Here is a 23,152-nt window from a genome sequence, read left to right on the forward strand (position 1 = left end):
CGACGCTCCCGTTTAGTTTTACGGGGTTTAAATCTATGGCAAAACCATTCTGGATCGCGAAAGGGAAAAATCTCTCCAATTACTTCCTCTTTCTTAGCCAATAAAGAAGACGGGGCTGTCAGAGCAGCCAACCAATCTTTAAACTGCTCACAGTCCCGTCCCAGAACTACTGGTACCGGCAATCGAGGACATAATCCTACCTGCACCTGCGTCACCTGCTGGCCAATAGTCATACACACATTTATCTTGGGATAGGAGCGGACATCCCCATGAATACATTTAATATGCACCCGTCCCAATATACGTTTATGCCCCGGTGAGATTAGGCTCTCCTGTACTAGAGACTGACTACACCCTGAATCCAGGAGAGCCTGGGTTTTTGTACCATCCACTGTCACAGGAATAACAAAACCCGTGTGCTGAAGCGACTGAGGTAATTGAACGTGCCTACCTGGTCGGCTGAGGTCACACTCCATCACGGGGCAGTCCCGGGAGAGGTGGCCCACCTCCCTGCACGTCCAACACCTCGGTGGGCTGGTTTCTCTCCCCGAAGTTTTGGAAAGAGGGGAAAACACTGGAGCCATAAAAGGGGCCCGCCGATAAGGCGTCCGCGCGAGACCCCGGTCCGACACTGCAGCAGCCCGTGGGTATCCCCACCCTGCCCCAGTACCCGGGCCGGGAGCTCCCGCCGACACCCCCCGACCAAATCCTGGACTACCCCTTCCCCCCAGTCCCTTCGCCCTTTCTGGGGCCAGTTGAGGGGGCGATCCAGTAGCCGCACTCCTCCCGGGCAGTTTCGCGGGCGTTGGTTCTGCTGCCTGGTACCGCTCGGCAAGTTCGACCGCCCGGTCCAGCGTGTCTGGTGCCTGCCGCTGGACCCACAGCCGAGGTCCCGGGGCTAGACACTCCAGGAAGCGCTCCACCACGATCATCTCCACCACCCTGGCTTTGGTGTTCAGCTCCGGGTTCAACCAACCCAGTGCGTAATCCTTCAGACGGTGGGCGATGGCTCGTGGGGGCTCCCCTACCGCAAACTGCTCCTCTCGGAATTTCTTCCGATACCCCTCCGGTGTGGCCCCCACGCGATTAAGGATGACGGTTTTCAGCGTGGGGTAATCCATCATCCGTTCCGGGGACAGCGTTCTCGCTGCTGCTTGCGCCTCCCCCGTGAGCTGAGGAAGCAGGTAACTAGCCCACCGGGCTGGATCCCACCCGGCCGAGGTCGCCATAGCTTCAAACACCTCCAAATAGGCGTCAGGTCGATCCTCGGCCGTCATTTTTGTGGGGCGTTGCAACTGGGGGTCTGGAGCTGCGGGTCTTGCCGCCCCTTGCACTGCTGCGGTGAGCGTCTGGCGCAGGAGGTCCATCATCGCAGCAAACTGCGTAGCATCCATGGCTCGTCTGCTCCTTCTATAGCTGCACTGCTTGGGGCAGTGCCAGTGAATCCCACTTCTGACACCACGTGTGGAAGGGTGGTGGGTAATTCACTGACAAGGAGACAGACAGGTGTATTTGGGAAACACCACACAGGTGCCCAGTTTTATTTTAGGCCGGCTCTTTTTCTTTCCTTGATTTTTTTTTCTCCGGTAGAGGGCACTGTTGACCGTGGGCTGCCTATCAACGATGATAGACAGCACCACGGAAATACCACAGCTGGTACACGACCTGCAAATGCACTCGCAGGTGCTCAAGGAAATAATAATGAAAACAGAAGGCGAAAAGAACAAGGGAAAATAAAACAGTAATAAAACTACAAATAAAAGGTGCTGCACTCGGCAGCGTTATCCCGGTCGCCGCTACCCGCACGACCCGGATCACCGTCCTACTCTCTCGGCTATCTCGTCTGCTCTTTCACAATACGCCGGGGTCTGCCCAAGGGTTCCCCGCTCTCTCTCTCTGTCTCGCTGATTCCCGGTCCTGAATCAAAGTGTCCGCACCCTTAGCGCGTCTAAGTGGGCAGACCTGAGGAAACAACAGAGCATTACTTTATAGGACCGACAATCACCCAAGACCCGCCTCTCGGCCATTCAGAGAGGGGGAAAGTCCACACTCACACTTTCCCACCTCCCCGTGTCACTGCCATGACTCACAGGCGGTTGTTGGGCGACTGCCGCCCTCTTCCTGCAGCCCGTGAACACGCCAGCAGAGTCAGCACAGATCTCTCCCTGTTACAGCCTGACTTGCAATATTTCTATCTAGAGATTACACTAACACACTATAGTTTAATTGTGATATGAGTACAGGTGAGTGAAATTGTATATTATATTATACCTCAAAATTAAAGTGTGATTTCACAGTTAAATGTGCTGCTGTTTATGCTCGCTAAAGCTAGTGTCAAACCTAGTTTTCCCAAATCTTTTTGGAGTGTAGTGTACAGTATATACAACATTATTCTGTAAACATCTCTGTAGTAGTAGAAAAAGTAACTTAGTAGAAATAATATTATGGTGTTGCACGCTATAAGCACACACCTTGCCATCAAGAATTGAATGAGGTCATCAGGACAGGCGTCAACAGTTTAATTTCCTGGAAAACATCTTTGTTGTTGTTTTTTTATGTAGATTAAATGAGATTGTACTGCCTGACTTTCTGTGCACCTGTTAGATTTTCTTGTTGATAACAAAACCCTGATTTAAGTGTTAACCACTATAACAGAACAACAAAAATGTTTTGCAGAGAACGGAAAGACACATCATGCACACAATCGTAATGACTATCTAAAGACTAGCATAGTTCAAAAGATGGTAACTGACTACATTTCAAATGTTCAAAAATTGCACAAAATCAGTTAAAAGGATTTTAAATGTCAGTTTCTTTCAAAAAAACTGAAAACAGGGGCTCCCGAGTGCATCCAGTAAAGGCGCTCTGCGTGAGTGCAGGATGCACCTTATAGCCTGGACGTCGCCGGTTCGAGTCTGGGCCATTCCACAGCCGACCGTGGACAAGAGTTCCCAGGAGGCGTTGCTCAATTGGCTTAGCATCACTGGGAGGGTGAGGGTTTAGGTCGGCAAAGGTGTCCTCCGTTCAAAGTGCATCAGCGACCCCTGTAGTCTGGCCGGGTGTCTGCAGGCTTGCCTGTTAGCTGCCTAGGAGCTGCATTGTCCTCCCATGCTGTAGCTCCTGGGCGACTGCATGGTGAATCCGCAGTGTGTAAAGAAGCGATCAGCTAACAACAGACGCTTCGGAGGACAGCTTGTGTTCGTCTTCACTCTCCTTGGTCACCGCAGGGCTGAGTCTACATAATAATTGGCCATTTCAAATGGGGAGTAAATAACAAAAATAATTGGCAACGACTAAATTAAAAAAAAAAAAAACGAAGCTGAAAACATGCAGGTGAAAAGCAAAAGTAGCTGTACATCAAAATTTACTGAGGAGGCTGCAAAGTTAACACATCCTTTTCAGTTGATATGATGAAGACATATAACATTTGACAAAGATTTTATCATGTTACTTTTTAGTACTGCAACTTCCTCAATGGGTGGAAAAGCAGAATGTATGTGTACTTACATCAGTGCAGGTGTAGCGGGCTGTATTGTGTGATACACTGCCGTTGCAAAGTCTGTCCTGTAAGATGAGATGAGGTTAAAAGCTCTATAACCATGAATGCAGATCAGCCCAGCTCTTTTGTACCTCGGACTGGTCCTTCCCTTATACAAGTTGACCAGGGTATTTTTGCACTTTTACCTGCTTTTTCCACCATATATTAACCATACTCTACCCTGGTTTACCATGTTTATTAATATGCTTTACCATACCTCACTGTTCTTTACATTGCTTTCCTATGCTTTCACTATGCTTTATTACACTTTGCTGTGCTTTTACTATGGTAAACTTTTATAAGGGTTAATCCTGGTATATATTACCTCAACATGGAAATGTGCTGTTAGCAAAACAATTCATCAGCTAAGTTTAGTTAAAGCATTATGTTTTTCTTCTCCGTAATATTTGCAATAACATTACAATGTCTTTATCAAACATAATCAGTAAAAACCACAATTACAAACATGTGTATAATAACCACAAAAACAGCTAAACTATTCTGAAACTGTAGAAAAGTGCAAGCAATCTTGCTTTACTCTAGGCAACCGAACAGAATTTGCCTACCAGTAACTGCTAGCAATAATTTCAGAGTCTAAAACCAAGGGTTGCATTTTGAAATACACATTTTACAATAGCTATTAATAAAAAAAGAAAAAGGTTTTGAGCAAAATGTACAGTACAAAGCTAGATGTTTAAAAGCAAATATTGTAATTGATAAAAAGTCTGGCTATGAGAGCCATGCTTCAATAAAATCACATCTACTGATGGACCATTTTTTGTCTGTTAATGATTTTCCCCTCCAGGTACTATCAAAAATACGAATACAGTGGTATCCTGGAAAGAACACCCAGTAGAACCCTGCTGTGTGCTCTGCTGTAACCTTTGGCCCGTCCCACTACTCCACTTGTATCACTGCTTGAGTTTTTACAGTGAATCCTGAGAAAGTCACAACACTTTCCCAAGACTGTTCTTGGACATCTTAAAATGATTACAGTCCTTGAAGACACTTTCATTACACTTGGTTCTGTTCATATAATATGCAGACACAACAGGGCTTGGATGCAGATAAAGCACATATGAATCATTGTTGAGTAATTAGTTCAGACCTGGTTCCCATCACAGCGGTAACTCTCTATAAACAAATCCCATACTCCATATGTTTGTTTGTGTACATGGTCCCCTTAGGACTACCAGCATTGCCTTACATGGAAGCTGTGTGATTGGGCCTCTCTGCTCTAGATGTGATTGAAGGTTGCTTAATTGCTGCTGCCTGGAATTAAAAGCCCCCCTCCCGTGAGAAGAAGCTGGAGGGGGGCTGACTGGGGTCCATTCCAAGAAAAATCTACAGACATTACGGCAGGGTTTTTAAAAATAGCACATAGGGATTCATAGCTGCTGCATGACAGGGGTAATTCATTGGTTTTGATGTTGATGACTGCAGTTTTTATTCACTGTACACATACTTCACCAAGTTAGGAGCCTAGCTTTTAAAGGTTATTGCTCCCCAGTGCAAAACTGACACATTTCAAATTACATTTCACCTACTGAGGATATACAGGGGTTTTGAGAGCCTGTAATAGACATGCACATTCATCCACTAAAAACAATGAGAGAGAGAGAGAGAGAGAGAGAGAGAGAGAGAGAGAGAGAGAGAGAGAGAGAGAACGATCGTTGTCGAGTCATTAGATTGGAGCTTGTCATGATGGAAAATAATAAGAAGTTACTCAATTGGTGTTTAAAGTATTGAGTTTGGGTAGAGCATATTTGACTCTATTGAGGTGTATTGGGTTCTATTAGGTAAAATCAAATAAATGGGAAAGTGCATACTTTTAAAGGACAGACAGAAAGACAGCAGGCGGCAGGCAGACAGACCAAAAGACAGGCAGCAGGCAGACAGACCGAAAGACAGACAAGCAGGCAGGCAGGCAGGCAGACAGACAGACAGACAGGCAGAGACAGACAGACAGACAGACAGACAGTATTGGGTTCTATTAGGTAAAATCAAATAAAGGCAGGAAGGTGCAGACAGGCAAAGGACAGACAGAAAGACAGCAGGCGGCAGGCAGACAGACCAAAAGACAGGCACAGGCAGGCAGGCAAAGACAGGCAGGCAGACAGGCAGGCAGACAGACAGACAGGCAGGCAGGCAGGCAGACAGACAAGCAGACAGGCAGACAGACAGACAAGCAGGCAGGCAGACAGACAGACAGGCAGACAGGCAGGCAGGCAGGCAGACAGACAAGCAGGCAGGCAGGCAGACAGACAGGCAGACAGACAAGCAGGCAGGCAGACAGACAGGCAGACAGACAGGCAAGCAGACAGGCAGGCAGGCAGGCAGGCAGACAGACAGAGCAGACAGACAGACAGCAGACAAGGCAGACAGGTAGACAGACAGGCAGACAGGCAGGCAGGCAGGCAGGCAGACAAGCAGACAGGCAGGCAGGCAGACAGGCAGGCAGGCAGGCAGACAGGCAGGCAGACAGACAAGCAGGCAGGCAGGCAGACAGACAAGCAGACAGGCAGGCAGCAGACAGACAGACAGGCAGGCAGACAGACAGACAGACAGACAGGCAGACAGGCACAGACAGACAGGCAGACAGGCAGGACAGACAGGCAGACAGGCAGACAGAGGCAGACAGACAGACAGGCAGACAGGCAGGCAGGCAGACAGGCAGGCAGACAGGCAGACAGACAGACAGGCAGACAGGCAGGCAGAGGCAGACAGACAGACAGGCAGGCAGGCAGACAGGCAGACAGACAGGCAGGCAGGCAGACAGACAGGCAGGCAGACAGGCAGGCAGGCAGGCAGACAGGCAGGCAGGTAGACAGACAGACAGACAGACAAGCAGGCAGACAGGCAGACAAACAGTCAGGAAAACAAGTCAGACTGACAAGAGGTAAAATATTACACCATACTTTGCGTTCACTTTATTCCAATGTCATGTCAACTATATACATTATAAAACAGTAAATAGTCAAATTAAACCTACTTGTTTTGTTTCAATATACAATAAATGCAGTGAAATGTTGAAGAGTTTCCTATCCCACTGAGTTTATTTGTATGTGTTTTTTTTTTTTTTTTTTTTGTTTTTTTTACAGTCAGCTGCTGGGCCAGGATTTCACAGAGACCCATTATACTGAGGATGGGGTACCAGTGACAATAGCGCCAAATTACACAGTAAGTAAAGTACTAAATATTGATCCATTACAGAGCCAAGCCAAGCTGTCTCATTCTTCCTTCCTATGAAATAACTATTTTGTACTATCTTAAATACACAGTCACTCTCAATATTAGGGATAGCAATTAAAACAGATCTCTGTCTTTGCACAGCCAGAGCTGAGTCAAACATTGTAACTGAGTTGCCACTGCAAAGTAAGAGAGGAAAGAGAATTTGTATGAGACTGTATCTGTAGCTGTATGAGGCTTAACACACTTGCAGCTATGGATGCACAGTAAACTCACTGAAAAATCAAATACAGACAGTGGAATTGTTTGTAATCATTAATGTCACCAAAAGACCATTGGCGAATACTACTTATTTTATGCTTGCTTATTAAGCAAAGCGGTGGTTCTGGTATTGATTTCTAACCTTTGATCAAATCATGTAAATGTCAAGCATATTTTAGGTGCTTCAAATACCAGATCAAATCGTCAGTCGAATAGCTGGTATATTATTTGTCCTTTGATAAGCAGTACGTCCGATGACCAGATTTATATCTTACCTCAATCCGTTACGTCCCCGCTGTGCATCAGAGTTCATTCCCCCTCTCCAGCTTCCACCTGCTTTTTGGCTTCGTTTGACAGGGAAGGGCAGCTATCCTTGCCCCCTGTTCTCCACTTATCTACAAGCTAATTTAAGGGCAGAGGTACAGTATCTCGAAAGGAGAGCCCCAAGAACATAGTGTAAAATATGTATACCCTGGTAGTGTTGTCTAGTCTCTGTTTTCATAAATAATCTATTGCATGTGCTTTGTTGCAATAGAGCTAAAGGGTGCACTGGGATGCCCAAATGCTGTTTGATCTGTTCAGTTCTCAGGCTGCCTGACATCAAAACTCATTAACTATTGTTAATTTTAACTCAACAATGCTTTTGACATTTTTTTTATATTTAATTAATCAACTGCACCCAAAAGTTATGGCCCATGTTCGCCACTCATTTCCCATCTAAATGTCATATTGCCACATGCTGTTAAACTGCTATTGAAACGAATAGTACATATAGAAATAAATATGTGACAGTGTGATAAAAGCTGCAGCATGCTCAGTCAGCGAAGGAGTGGGTGATTGGTATGTGCTAGTGTGGCTGATAGCTGTGAGTGTCCTAGTGACAGCACAGTGCAACCCTACAGTCACTGCTGGTCGATATCTAGACACAATGGGATTGCTTGGAGAACAGGTCATTGACGAGTACAGTGGCAACAGGGCAGTAGCAGACTAAATAAGCACTTGTTTTGTATTGATGATTAATCACCATGTCCCTAGAGTAAGGGACTCCAGCCCGAGTTTTTGTGCTAAAATGATTAAAGGAGTGATAGCCAAGGCTTTTCAAGCCACTACGTGATCTTTTAGTTGTTTACTTTACATAACGGTACATATTTGAAATTCCCTGTGCTTCCTGGCACCTAGTCACTTTCTGTGCTTTAGGCCGATTCCACTCCGATTGTCTAGCTTCTAGCAGACCATTTGTAACCTGCAGCAAGACAAAAGGTATCTTTATTTCTGCACTTGTGTAAAGAATCCTAATAAAAGTAATAAAATAATAATAAATAAATAACAGGCAAAGAACCAGTGTTAGAAGTAAGGCGATTGATTTTAGACTTGATTATCATGCACTTCATTTTTAAAGTAAGCTTGATTCATAATGTATAATGGGTGCCGTGCGAACAAACAATACTGTATGTTGTTATATGTTTAAAAGTACAAATATGTCTTATAGTAATTTGGAGAACAATAGCTGTACCAAAGATTCCTCGCTTTTTATTCACATGGAGGCTTTTGGCAGCTGCACAGAAAGAGCAGTCTGTTGCAGTCTGATCACATGCTGGAAATGCAGGAAACATGAATTCACTACTGAGAAGAAATGGCCCAGGAAGTGCAAGTGTAACAGATTTGGCTAAGAATAAGATATGGAAACTGAGAACTTTCTTTAACCTCATGTAGGATCATATGTCATTATTTTAAATTAAAATATTGCAAATATGAAACATTTGTAGCGAATGGAAGAGCAAAACATGTAAGATAAGTTTAATTATTTTGTATGCTACACTTTTAACCAGGAAGGGAATTCTTACGTATCAAGGAGTAAGTAGGAATAGCAAGTTTCCTTTAAAAACACGTATTCCCCTGTGGGTAGTATTGTGAGTCGACAGTGCTTGTGGTCATTGGACTGTTTCAATCACATATCAACCCAGCATGCCCCATTCCTTCCTGTAAAATAGCACCAATTCTCTCAGCTTGGCTTGGCTTTGCCTGTGCAATGTATTTATTTAACCAGGATAGAAACCTTGAGATATATGTCTCATTTTTTGTCCGTCTCCACTGTCTATTTTTGGAGCCCCCTCAGAAAAGACTTTCCTTCAGCCTGGATTATGAGGCTGTTCAAATACAATAGAAGAGGTGCACACTATCCCTGGCCTTCTACAAAGTGTTGGATTGTATAACTGTTTTAAGCCTGATTGTCAAAACCACACTGACCTGTTACCAGAGCCTTGTTCAAGAGCACACAGGTGTGTTGCTGTGTTATATGGGTTGCTGTCACAATTCACCACATCTGGGCGTAAACCTTTCAAATGTGTTTTTTTGCAGGTAACACCCTAACTAATTAGTATATATAAGTACATTTAAATAATTTATATAACGTACCTTCCTGGGCTTGTTGCCATTTTAAGTATTAAAAGTTGCTGATGGCAAAGTTCCTGTTACTTTTGTTTAAAAAAAATTTTTTGTCACATTCCAAATGCTTTATAGATAAATGGCATCTCAGTTTTCCAGGATTAAGAGTTTTGTTTGACAAAACCTCCTGACAAATAATGCACCAGGGCTGGTCCCCGCAACCGTTACATCATGTAGCAAATTAATCTATCCATTGCACTCACTGAATCGCCAACTTTGCTTGATGTATACAAAGACGAGGTGGATGGGAAGCAGTTTGAAAATTTTAAACAAGATTGGCGAATGCACATGATGTTACATACCACTTCTGGTGAGCTGTGATGTGTATATTTAACGGGACTGGTGACGCACAGTCCATAGGATTTATAGCATTTTTAAATATGACAGCGTCAGAACAGACTGTACACATTATTTCCTATTGTTAAGACAATTTCCTTTTGGCATTTAGTCTTGAGATATTAAACCTGGCTGAATAAACCCATATAATAACATGGAGCTGAAGTCAATCATTCACACTACGGCACAGTTCACAAGTCAAGTTACAAATGTAGCCTCTTTTTGCTTCACATTAACTTCTGTTACTATATGCAGCTAACCTCTGCAAAAACGTATTAGAATGAAATAGGGAGATTCCTATATCCCTGGCAACACTGTAGCACATATTTTGTATATTTGGCTGGCTAAAACAAAGAAGTCTGTAATTTTGACATGACAAATGTGCTTTTATAATGTGTAACAGTTATTTAGTTAGTTTTTCTTTCTGTTTCGTTCATGGCGGCTTTGAAGGGGATGCTGGTAGTGCATCAAAGGGAGTGTAATATCAATCAATCAATCTTTATTTTATATAGCGCCTTTCATAGTGGAACACCATCACAAAGCACTTAAATATATATTAATTTATAAACACACCTGTAATAAAAGAAAACAGATAAAGGGGGGAGGCAGACTACATATATACATCTTATAATTAAGTGTTTTTTAACGGGATGCTCCCCAGGGCCAGGTTTTTTTTGGCTGTAATGACTCTCTTATAAAATTTCTCTAAAAATATATATTTTTTTACATTTGCATCTTGGAATTGGTGTCCTTTTTTTTAGAATACTCTGGGGAACATTATAAAATACTTCAGAAACCATATCAACTTTTCACTTTTGTTTTTCAAAACGATTTTGCATGTTTTTTTTTTATTAATTATTTTAAACGTTGAGTATTATTATGTATTCTGCTTAGAGATAACTGTATACAATGTGTTGTTCTATGACCCGGGGGGACGTTACAATACTTCCTGAAAGTTTTGTTGAAAAATATTGATGTTTGGGCAAATTACAAGACAATGTTGCACGTGAGTGATTGCAATGACATAATACACGTCTATTCTCAGAGTCTTTATAAGCAATAATGGACACTACTCTCGATTTTATTTTCTCAAAATACATATTTATAAGTTATTATAAACTGTTTGTTGTGTTGCTTAGAGCTGCCTAACTGAATTTTGGGAGTTGTTTGAGGACCACCTGGAGTTTACTCACAGACCACAGGTTGGAAACTATTGCTGTAGTTGATCCCAGGACACAGTGTTATGCATTAGGTTAATTGTACAATATATTCAAATGTAGAGAGAATTATAATCTAAAACTGTGCTCTGCTAGGTAATTTAAAAATAGTTTAGTTGTCAACTAACACAGTTATGACAAATTAATGCTCATATCTGTGTTTGATCTTTATGCAAGTTGTCTTATGAAAAGACTAAAATGCAAAATGTCAAATCTCTATATTACTAACCACCTGCCTTAGAAAGATGTGTGGGCTTTGAATATGTAGGTTTTCCTGTTTAATGTCTTAATCTGTGAAGTGTGAATTACCCTAAGAGAGGTACATATTTAAAGCAAAGTTAATTTGTTTGAATCAAGTGTGATTTCCTGTATTGACCTCGTCAGCATTGCTATGCACATGGTACCCAGCTATATCTGTCCTTGAAGCTAGGAAATACTTCTGCTGGGGAGTTACTTGCTGCTTGCCTTGCAGACATCAAGTGCTGGATGTTTCAGAATTATTTAATGCTAAATTCAGGTAAAACAGAGGTTATGCTCGTGGGCTCACAGAACCAACAAAAACATATGGGATTACATAAGTAATTTCTCATTAAATCTTAAACTAGAAATGGAAAATTTGGGGGTCCATTTTGATCGTGATCTATCATTTGAGACTCATATTAGGTGAAGTTACAAAAGTATCTTTTTACCATTTTAGAAATATAGCCAAACTTAGGCCAATTATTTCTGGATCTGATGCTGAGAGACTATTGCATGCCTTGCTTTCATAAGAACATAAGAAAGGTTACAAACGAGAGGAGGCCATTCGACCTATCTTGCTCGTTTGGTTGTTAGTAGCTTATTGATCCCAGAATCTCATCAAGCAGCTTCTTGAAGGATCCCAGGGTGTCAGCTGCAACAACATTACTGGGGAGTTGATTCCAGACCCTCACGATTATCTGTGTAAAAAAGTGCCTCCTATTTTCTGTTCTGAATGCCCCTTTGTCTAATCTCCATTTGTGACTCCTGGTCCTTGTTTCTTTTTTCAGGTCGAAAAAGTCCCTTGGGTCTAACCTTTTAGTAATACCTTTTAGTATTTTGAATGCTTGAATTAGGTCGCCGCGTAGTCTTCTTTGTTCAAGACTGAACAGATTCAATTCTTTTAGCCTGTCTGCATATGACATGCCTTTTAAACCCGGAATAATTCTGGTCGCTCTTCTTTGCACTCTTTCTAGAGCAGCAATATCTTTTTTATAGCGAGGTGACCAGAACTGAACACAATATTCAAGATGAGGTCTTACTAATGCATTGTACAGTTTTAACATTACTTCCCTTGATTTACTATGTATCCAAGCATCTTGTTGGCCTTTTTCATAGCTTCTCCACATTGTCTAGATGAAGACATTTCTGAGTCAGTTGAATTGATTACTGTAATGCATTTCTCTCTGGTATCTCAAAAGCTGGCTGTCTTGGTTACAGTTCGTTCAGAGTTCCGTCGCTATAATTCTGACTAAAACCACGAAAAGTGAACATACTACCCGTTTTGGCCTCTTTACACTCTGTCCCTGTGCAGTATAGAGTAGATTTTAAGATTTTGCTATTAACCTGTAAAGCCCTAAATGGATTAGTACATAGTTATTTGCAGGAGTTACTGACCCCGTATCATCCAAATCGCGCTTTTAGATCACAGGATGCGGGGCTGCTGGTTATTCCTCGGGTTAACAAAATCAACACGGGATAAAGGGCTTTTTCATGCAGAGCCCCTAAATTATGAAATGCTCTCCCTTCTTTCATCAGGGAAGCTGGGACTGTTACAGTTTTTAAGACAAGACTGAAAACATATTTTTATAAAATGGCTTTCTTATCTTAGTGGGTTTTAATGTAACTTTTAATGTAAATCTTAGTGGGTTTTAATGTAACTGTATGTGTGTGACATGCCTGGGGATCTTTATACAAAGGTGTTTTGTTGTGTAAATGTAAATGCTTTTTTAAATGGTGCAGTGCTTTGTGATACTTTTGTATGAAAAGCGCTATGTAATTGTAATAAATAAATAATTAAACAGATAGATAAATTTATCGTGGTCCTGCCTGCAATTTATTCTAGACAAGACACACCTAAATAGACAGATATCAAATTAAAAGGTATTGGACATAAAATATATATATATATATAGAAACATTCTTTTCTATGTAATTCACTTACCTGACATTTACTGTTTTTTGTCCCTTTTGAGTGGCACTATGAGCAATGCAATTATTTATCCCATTAAAGTACACCGTATTGTTAAAAGAGAAATGACATTCCTATTCTTTGTAGATTACTGACAGATCGGTGTGTGTTCAGGCTGTGAGGCAGACGTATGTCAGTGTGCCAGTTTTATTTGAGCATGCTTCTTAATTAAAAGCATTAGTGCACAGGAACACCGTAGAGTTGATGTATGGAATGAAGTTTAAAGTACTGGGCATGTGGCCAGTACGCTGGTGGGACATTATAGGGATGCAGATAGAGAGCAGACAAAACACATTTCCCATTCCTGGGGCAAAGCTGCTTATAAAAAAAGGCCTTATTGAAAATGAAATCCAAACAAACCATGTCCTAATTGTCAAACGATGAAAGCCATTTCAGAATCCCTTGGAGCCAAAGCCAAAGAGTTCCTAGGGTAAAGGGTTCTGTTGTAAATTTACAAAGAAAAGGATTTTAAAAAACATATTTTTTTTTAATCCAACTCCTTTGGGAAGTTAAGCTTCAAGGGGATCTTTCTTTCTGTTGTGTCATGGCTGTCAGTCAAGCACAGAGTGCAGTACAGTGATCAGAATAATACAATGTTCTTGTGGAGAGAGATGTACCTATGTGAAATGAGTCATAATTACTATGTCTGGATGATGTCATAGATTGAGGGAATAAAACCCATAATGGTGTATATCGCAGACCTATCAAATATAAACTTTATTGCAATGACACTTTTGTAGTTGGTTCTCTTTATAATGTACGTCGCTGTAACAGACTTCAGTGGGACGGTGTGTAACAGGACGTCTCTGTAACAGACTTCAGGGGGACGGTATGTAACGACACGTCTCTGTAACAGACTTCAGGGGGACGGCGTGTAATGGGACATCGCTGTAACAGACTTCAGGGGGACGGTGTGTAACAGGACGTCTCTGTAACAGACTTCAGGGGGATGGTGTGTAATGGCACGTTGTTGTAACAGACTTCAAGGGAGGTGTGTCCTGACACGTCGCTCTAACAGACTTCAGGGGGACGGTGTGTAACGGGACGTCGCTGTAACAGACTTCAGGGGGACGGTGTGTAACGGGACGTCGCTGTAACAGACTTCAGGGGGACGGTGTGTAACGACACGTCTCTGTAACAGACTTCAGGGGGACGGTGTGTAACGGGACCTCGCTGTAACAGACTTCAGGGGGACGGTGTGTAACGGGACGTCTCTGTAACAGACTTCAGGGGGACGGTGTGTAACGGGACCTGTGTAACAGACTTCAGGGGGACACATCGCTGTAACAGACTTCAGGGGAGGTGTGTCCTGACACATCGCTGTAACAGACTTCAGGGGGACAGTGTGTAATGGGACGTCGCTGTAACAGACTTCAGGGGAGGTGTGCAATGAGACGTCACTGGAACACTGGAGACGAGGCTCAGGGTGAATAGTCCTTACCTGACCAGCGAGGGGAATTCAACCATCCACAGTTTCATCCCTAACCCTCGGGAGTGTAATGGTCTATGTAGTTCTGTTCCCAGTGGGCCGCCAGCCACAATCATCAGCCAGAACCAGCGAGCTTGTAATCGCATGCCGTAGAGGGGTGAGATGTGGACAATGTTCATATACAGAGATAGGGGTGGTACAATTCTTTTGTCATTGTCAGGAAACATCTGCTCTTTCTGGAGGACAACAATTTCACCACAACTTCCACTGTTAATCAAAGGGGCTGGAGTTTGCATATAACTGTCCAATAAAAGATAATTTCAGAATGGTGTGGTTTTGGCAAGGTATACAGTTAGAATTTCTTGCTGTAAACCTGAGGCAGGCCAAAGTTTTAAAGTTTGGCAAAGTGTCTGTTACCTTGAAGTGGAAAACCTGAAATAACCAGCAGAGAAATAAGTGAGCAGTTGTTTATTGAGTGTGCTCTGGTTATTGCACTCACACATCCTAAAACAAAATGTGAAAACAGGGAATTAGTCATTGGAACAGGAGCAATGAGTTACGTCTTGGAGTGTTGCGAGAACTCAAACTCTCCTTCTCTGTAACCAGTGTTCTCTCTGTGTTCTTGTGTGTGATCTCTTGAAGAAAAATACAGGGATGTGGAGGAAGTGCAGCACTGAAGTATCAGTACACTGAGTTCATTATAGCAGCCTTCAAAAAATACCAATACAATATGAAACACATGTTACCAAATGCATGCATCTTTTAATATGAAAAACGTGGGACCTACACAATAATACATATTAGGGAAGATTTGAATATGAAAAACGTGAGTCCTGCACAGTAATACATATTAGGGAAGATTTTAATATGAAAAACATGAGCCCTGCACAGTAATACATATTAGGGAAGATTTTAATATGAAAAATGTGAACCCTGCACAGTAATACATATTAGGGAAGATTTAAATATGAAAAATGTGAGTCCTGCACAGTAATACATATTAGGGAAGATTTTAATATGAAAAATGTGAGCCCTGCACAGTAATACATATTAGGGAAGATTTGAATATGAAAAACGTGAGCCCTGCACAGTAATACATATTAGGGAAGATTTTAATATGAAAAACATGAGTCCTGCACAGTAATACATATTAGGGAAAATTTAAATATGAAAAATGTGAGTCCTGCACAGTAATACATATTAGGGAAGATTTAAATAGGAAAAATGTGAGTCCTGCACAGTAATACATATTAGGGAAGATTTAAATATGAAAAATGTGAGTCCTGCACAGTAATACATATTAGGGAAGATTTAAATATGAAAAATGTGAGTCCTGCACAGTAATACATATTAGGGAAGATGTGAATATAAAAATGTGATCCCTACACAGTAACACATATTATGTAAGATTATTTGGTATTTATTTTATTTACTTTAGCTGAATTTGTGATTAATCAAATTACGAGAGACAACTGCATTGCATAGAACCTACTAAAACTGAAACTGAACAACTACCTTGGCCACTTGAATTGGAGAGCTCATTGTTATCTGGTTTCTGTTGCTGTGGTAACTTATCAAAGAGCTTGTGACCTGGACAAACACACACACAGCGTAGTCATTATATATGAAGAATCCTACTTGTGTATATATATATATATATATACACTGAGTGTACAAAACATTAGGAACACCTGCTCTTTCCATGAAATAGACTGACCAGGTGAATCAAGGTGAAAACTATGATCCCTTATTGATGTAACCTGTTAAATCCACTTTAATCAGGGTAGATGAAGGGGAGACAGGTTAAAGAAGAATTTTTAAACCTTGACACAATTGAGACATGGATTGTGTATGTGTGCCATTCAGAGTGTAAATGGGCAAGACAAACGACTTAAGTGCCTTTGAACGGGGTATGGTAGTAGGTGCCAGGCTTGCCGGTTTGAGTGTGTCAAGAACTGCAACGCTGCTGGGTTTTTCACACTCAGTAGTTTCCTGTGTGTATCAAGGATGGTTCACCACCCAAAGGACATCCAGCCAATGGCAGGCCAGTGGTCAAAAACGGCTCATTGATGAAAGAGGCCAAAGGAGGCTGACACTAATTGTGCAGAGCAACAGACGGGCTACAGTCAGTCAACTGACAGTCCAGTACAACATTGGTGCCGAAAGACCCATAAAAGAATGCACAACTCGTTGTACCTTGACACGAATAGGGGTATGGCAGCCGACGACCTAACAGAGTTCCACTTCTTTCAGCAAAACACAAGAAACTGCGGTTGCAGTGGGCTAAGGAATGAAGACACTGGACACTGGAGGATTGGAAAAACATTGAATCCCGGTTCCTGCTGTTTCACGCTCATGGGAGGACTAGGGTATGGAGAAAACCACATGAGTAAATGCATCCATCATGCAGCGTGTCTACAATGCAGGCTGGTGCTGGTGTGTTTTCATGGCACACATTGGGCCCTTGATAAAAATGGAGCAACGTTTGAATGCCACAGGATATCTGAACATCATTTCCAATCAGGTGCATCCCTTCATGGCAGCAGTGTATCCATCTGCTAATGGATTTTTTCAGCAGGATAATGCCCCATGTCACAAGGCTACGATAGTCCAGGAATGGTTCCACGATCATGACAGTGAATTCAGCTTACTGCAGTGGCCTGCCCAGTCACCAGATCTCAATCCAATTGGAATGGAACGAGCTATTCGTAGTAGAGATCCACTACCAGCCAACTTGACACAATTGTGGGAAGCATTGCAGTCAACACGGGCTAGCATCCCTGTGGAACGCTTTTGACACCTTGTAGAATCCATGCCCTGACGAATTGAGGCTGTTCTGAGGGCAAAAGGAGGTGCAACTCAATATTAGGAAGGTGTTCCTAATGTTTTGTACACTCAGTGTATGTGTGTATATATATAGAGAGAGAGAGAGAGAGAGAGAGAGAGAGAGAGAGAGAGAGAGAGAGAGAGAGAGAGAGAGAGAGAGAGAGAGAGAGAGAGAAAGAGCTCGAACCTACTGAGTCCAAACAAAACGGGTTAAAATACAGATCCAAACACAGAAGTGGTTTTAAAGCGCTGACGTTTTATATATGTAAGTAGCTTTTGAGTTAAGGTGGTAGAAAGCAGTAACTGTAGAATTATGGGTAATCAGGATATGTAATGTCAGCATTACAAGAGCCAATCAAATTGCGTGAAAGTCTCAGGAGAGTAAGTAAATACATGTAGCTTTTGAGGCCCTTGTAATGCTTACATTTGCATATCCTGATTACCCATAATTCTATAGTTACTGCTTTTTACCACCTTAACTCGAAAGCTACTTGCATTTAATTACTCTCCTGAGCTTTGCACTTGCCAGAGTACACTTATACTGCACTGATGAGCCTTAAACAGGGTGATGTGTCTGCAGTTGCTATGCTTTGACTTTTAAAGTGCTATGAATGTAGAAACTTTGGTGACTTGCTTGTGATTTGATTGGATCTTGTAATGCTAATGTTATAGACTGTGTGTGTGTGTGTGTGTGTGTGTGTGTGTGTCTCTATATATATACACACACATATATATATATATATATATATATATATATATATATATATATATATATATATATATATATATATATATATATATATATATATATTCTACAGCCATGTCAGCATGTCCAAAGGTTTTCCATAATCAATATGTAATCAAAGAAACTACAAAATGATATTGCGAAAGACTACTGGAAGCCATAATAGTAGTACAGTATTTCATCTTAGATTTTGAAATGTCAATAATTATTTTTTTGTCAGTTTTCCATTGACTATATGGAAAACTACAAAGCAGTATATAATTAAATATGTTAACATAACATTATTCACTAGGTTTCATACAAATTTCTGAAGCAAAATTAGTTCATTCTACAGGGTGATGCTAAACTTTTGGCCATAGCTGTAGACGACATCAAAAATCAGATTCCACAGACTCTGTGATGAAGGATTCTTCATTAATTGTTTTTAATAATTATAGGTCAATCACCAATCTGCCATTTTTAGATAAGGTTCTAGAGAGAGTTGTTGTAAATCAATTGCACACATTTCTAGCTCTTAAAAGCATATATGAAAAATGTGTGTGGATTTCGTACGGCACATTGCACCGAGACAACCCTTGTTAGAGTAGTAAATGATCTGTTGATAAGCTCTGACTCAGGCTTTCCTGCAATTGTAATTCTCCTAGATCTAAGTGTTGATTTTGATACTGCAGAGCACGCCATTATATTGAATGGTCTTGAAAGCTCAGGGGGATTGTCTCTTTTGAGATTGTTCTTCTTGAAACATCAGTAATCGTGCAGTCGTGGATGATCTGAAACCAAAAGTAAGATATACTAAGCAGTACAAATGTTGTATTTTTGAAGCTGAGGGAACACAAAGCCACTATGTGGCTTGGAACTTGCTTTCAAGAGACTAGGTTTTACTCCATTGCATGGCACACCAGGGGATACTTGGGGGTTCATTCCGCAAAGTCGCCTCAAACTAGGTGTCCCTGTCTCCTGGAACCTGGTTTCAAGGCACTGTTCCTAAAAAACTGGCTTTGTGTTCCTTACGCTTTATACCCACTCAAGGCAGTGTGTTGCAGGGGACGGCATAATAGTTACACTGGTGTAGACCTGCGCAGTTTAGACATGATCTGAGAGCTCCACTGAGGGGGCTTACAACTTCAGAGTTTTAAAAAAAAGTCACTAGGATGACTAACAGAAATTTAAATAAAATAAATATAAACAACAAGAATACATTGGTAAAGATAACTGATATTTTGTAAACTATATAACAAGTGTTCTTTTAATTTACAATAAGCAGCTATGCTGTGTAAAAACTACTGCTTACGGTCCTGTAGTGCCCTTGTTGAGTGCTTGAGAGGAATTGTGGATGTGATTGGTCCTGTATATACTGTACATCACCACAGTTAGTTTAATTTACTTTTGAACTATTTCTCAAGGAATTGCAACAAGCAAAAAAATGATATTATTATGTGCTGAAATAACTTCAATAACATAAATACATTGTAATTCATGGAATGTGCAAATGACAGTGTAACCAGCATTGTGCCTTTATTGGCTATGGAATGTACTGACTGTGGAACATAAACCAGTGAGGGGCTTACTTCAACCAGACAGAATTGAATTTCCTAGCCAAAGCACTCCATGCCAAAACTGCTTATAGCAGCCTCCCTTGGAATGTTTCCCAAAATACAAAGCCAACATGTCCGTAAACTATTAAACCTGACACTTAATCACTGAATGTGACAGTTAAATACCACTGTTCAGGAGAAAAAGCACACGCAATGATGTCATGTTCCATCTCTAACAGTGCCCAGTATGCAACACTGAATTTCATTATCATCCTTTTGTTTTTCTTTTCAGTACGCAATGCAGACTACAAACATTGTTTTACTGGAAGCTCACGTCTTGTAACTCTTGAACTATTTGTGCTTCAGCTATAAACCAGATTGGTTCAAATTGTTTTATAGGATGTACTAAATGAGAAAAAAAAAAAAAAATCATGACATAGCTGGTGTTCTCCAAGCCAACCACTGTACAAAGGATCGGAGACACGTATGGGTATTATGTTGTTACCTTGACTCACCACCAGGAGTTATCTAGAACAGAGGCAGCCTCAAAACGTACTCTCCTGCAACCATCTTTGAGACCTCAGAGATCAGATCTATGAATTGGAGTCACTGCACCAAAGTAACTGTTAAATGCATCGCCAAAACAAGTTCTGTTACCGCACTGTTAGCAGAAGTAAGCTGCCTATCCTTCCCTGTCTTATTGTTCACCTGCAGGACCATTGCTTCTACCACGGCCAGGTGAGAGGACACACAGACTCATGGGTGGCTCTGAGTACCTGCATTGGAGTCAGGTAGGTTGAGATGAGGTTTGAGCTTTTGACTTGCAGAGCTTTTGTGATGAGTAGAATATAAAGGAGCTGCATCTTGCTCGTTGGGTAACACTGAGGTTGGGGAAGGTCGGTTGTACAGTATGTAAAAACATAGGAATGTAATTAATAATAATGATTCAGAATAAAAAACATGGCTAAGTAACCCATTCCGTACCACCTCCCCACTCTCTGTGTGAAGAAGTTTCTCAACGTTCTTTCCAAAGTCTGTCATCTTGTCCTGGTTTCAGTGCTGTGTCTAAAGCATTGGCCAGGGTTAACTTTATCAGCACTTTTTAAGTTTCAAGCAAGCCTCCCCTACGTCTTCTTTGTTCTTGTCTAAATCAATTCAATTAAATCAAATTCTTTATTGCTCATTAGTTTAAGTCAGAAAGGCCGAACAATCATAGCTGCTGGGCTGCTAAAATAAGGCTTTGTCTGGCATTTTGAAAAGGGCATGTGCCTGTCAGGCTGCAGCTACAAACAGGAAACGAAGGAGCGCTGTGTCACCTGTCTGAGTAAAAGCAAATGTTCCAGAGGACTGCTTGGAAGCAACCGGATCCTTATAAAGAGGCCACATTGAATTATCTCTGCAAACTGTCATTATACTCTCCCTAAACGCCTAAAAGCTTAAAAAAAGATGTTTTCCATGTTGTGGTGCTGCGGTCCACTGTCTGTCTCCTACCAGGGAGATCCATCAGATGGAGATGTTTGATCCCAGTGGGGTTTCTCTGTCTATAGTGTCTATTGTGCCAGTGTTTGGACTTACCGTGTCATAAGTGAGTCAATGAAATGTCACCTTAGAAAGGGAAACAGTTACCGTTCCAATAGAAGTACAGGGAATTCATCTAAAACACATTTAAAAAGGGGGATTTAAATAAAACCATCAATCAGTTATATTAATACATGCTTCAGCTCTACAAGGATTGGATAACACACATGCCATCTACAGCACATACTTTTTGTGGACATGTGCTTCCCCACGTCACTAATCATGAAGTTTTACAATTAGCATTCCTGACGTAAATACTGTAATAGATAAAACAGTGTTTTGACAAGTTCCTATTTTTTTTATCCAACCCTTTATATAAAATAATATATACTAATCCAAATAAAAATATAGCTATGTCCTTGATCAACATATCATATACTCAACACACCTCTGCACTATATAAATAAACACAATGCATTGAGCCCTTGATGTATTATGTGTTCCACTAAACAAGCAGCTGAATAGGGTCTCTTGCGCCCCAGTGGTTTAACCAGCAAGAGAAACCTAATAACAGTGGCTCTGAGCCAGTCTCTGCTTTCCTGATGTTTTTTTTTTTTTTTTAATAAGAATGTGAAGTAGAGTGGCGCATTCCGAGGCCCTGTGACCGGCTCAGCTGACTCCACTTAAAGACTCTGTTTGAGCGCTCCTTGTTTGCCGTTTCCTCGTGGTAGAAACAGACTTGCACACATCTGGCTCTCGAATATGCAGCAGTGCATGTGTGGCACAGACAGGACGTGAGCAGCATGTGTGGGGCCCACTTTTGCAGACAGAGTGCCTAAGGGGCTCTGGGTATGTCATTTTTATCTGTTAAAAAATAGGAGTTATTTAAAAGATGCTAAAAGCTTAGAAAAGTGTAATAAAGCATAGTGAAAGCATTGCCCAGAGAGGTATGATAAAGCATATCAATGAAAACTGTGGTAATTGCTTAGTATAACCATGTAAAAACTACAAAATTACTGTGCAAATGTACTGAGGCAAACTTTTAAAAGGTAGATTAAAAACAAGAAATGAATTAACAACAACTCCGGTCTCAGCTGCATCATCACTGCTGTCCATTTTGAAACAGAAGATGTAGCCAGCCTGTTTAGTGAGGAAGGGCACCACAACAACAGCATCCTAATAATATCAGCCATTAGGGGATTTTAAGAAAGAAACAGGATGTAAGTAAGTCCAAGAGCAGGCTGGGAATTAGAGTTTTTTCTATCTTAATGTTGTGTGTATGTGTGTGTGTTTACAACAGCCGTCTTTGTATTATGTCTGTTTGTGTGCTAATATGATTGGCTGCAGTTGAATTATTAGGAATATCAGAACCTGGGTTTATCTGTCTGTCTATACACAGTGTCACACGATTCGCACACACACACACACACACACACACACACACACACACACACACACACACACACACACACACACACAATGGATTTTGCATCATACTGATAGGTTTGATTTTGTATTGACAACCATGGCAGGGGATATGTTTGTTATAGTACTGATCATCTGACAACATGTCACATGCTTGAATAACATTGCCTTATGGCCATGGCCATGTGCAGCTGGATAACACTTGATTGCATTTACTGTAATGCTCATACCTTTTTGTTGCTTCAAGACAAGTAAACTTAGAAACAAATATTTTATTAGGGAACACTGGTATTCATGTTCTTCATTCTGTTATTAAAATGTACTGCTTTTTTATTGGGACCCCTTTATTTAAATTATAAATCCCACTTTACAGCACATGCAATATGAAATCAAATGTTATTTAAGAGCAAAATGAAAATATTACTCCTAAATATGTATTACTAAATTAAATAAGGCATACATTATCAATGCAGTACAGT

The 23,152-nt window shown here is 41.2% G+C and overlaps 1 protein-coding gene across 1 annotated transcript in view; it reads left to right on the forward strand.

Moving 5' to 3' along the window:
* The window catches only part of LOC121329953 (disintegrin and metalloproteinase domain-containing protein 33-like), a 98,316-nt gene that overhangs the window by 53,110 nt on the left and 22,054 nt on the right, over nucleotides 1–23,152 (forward strand). Inside the window, exons 4-5 of the mRNA XM_041276499.1 lie at nucleotides 6,640–6,718; nucleotides 20,445–20,521. Coding sequence (XP_041132433.1) covers nucleotides 6,640–6,718; nucleotides 20,445–20,521 — 156 coding nt within the window. The remainder of the gene's footprint in view (nucleotides 1–6,639; nucleotides 6,719–20,444; nucleotides 20,522–23,152) is intronic.

The sequence above is a fragment of the Polyodon spathula genome, chromosome 1, assembly GCF_017654505.1.
Source record: "Polyodon spathula isolate WHYD16114869_AA chromosome 1, ASM1765450v1, whole genome shotgun sequence".
NCBI lineage: Eukaryota > Metazoa > Chordata > Actinopteri > Acipenseriformes > Polyodontidae > Polyodon > Polyodon spathula.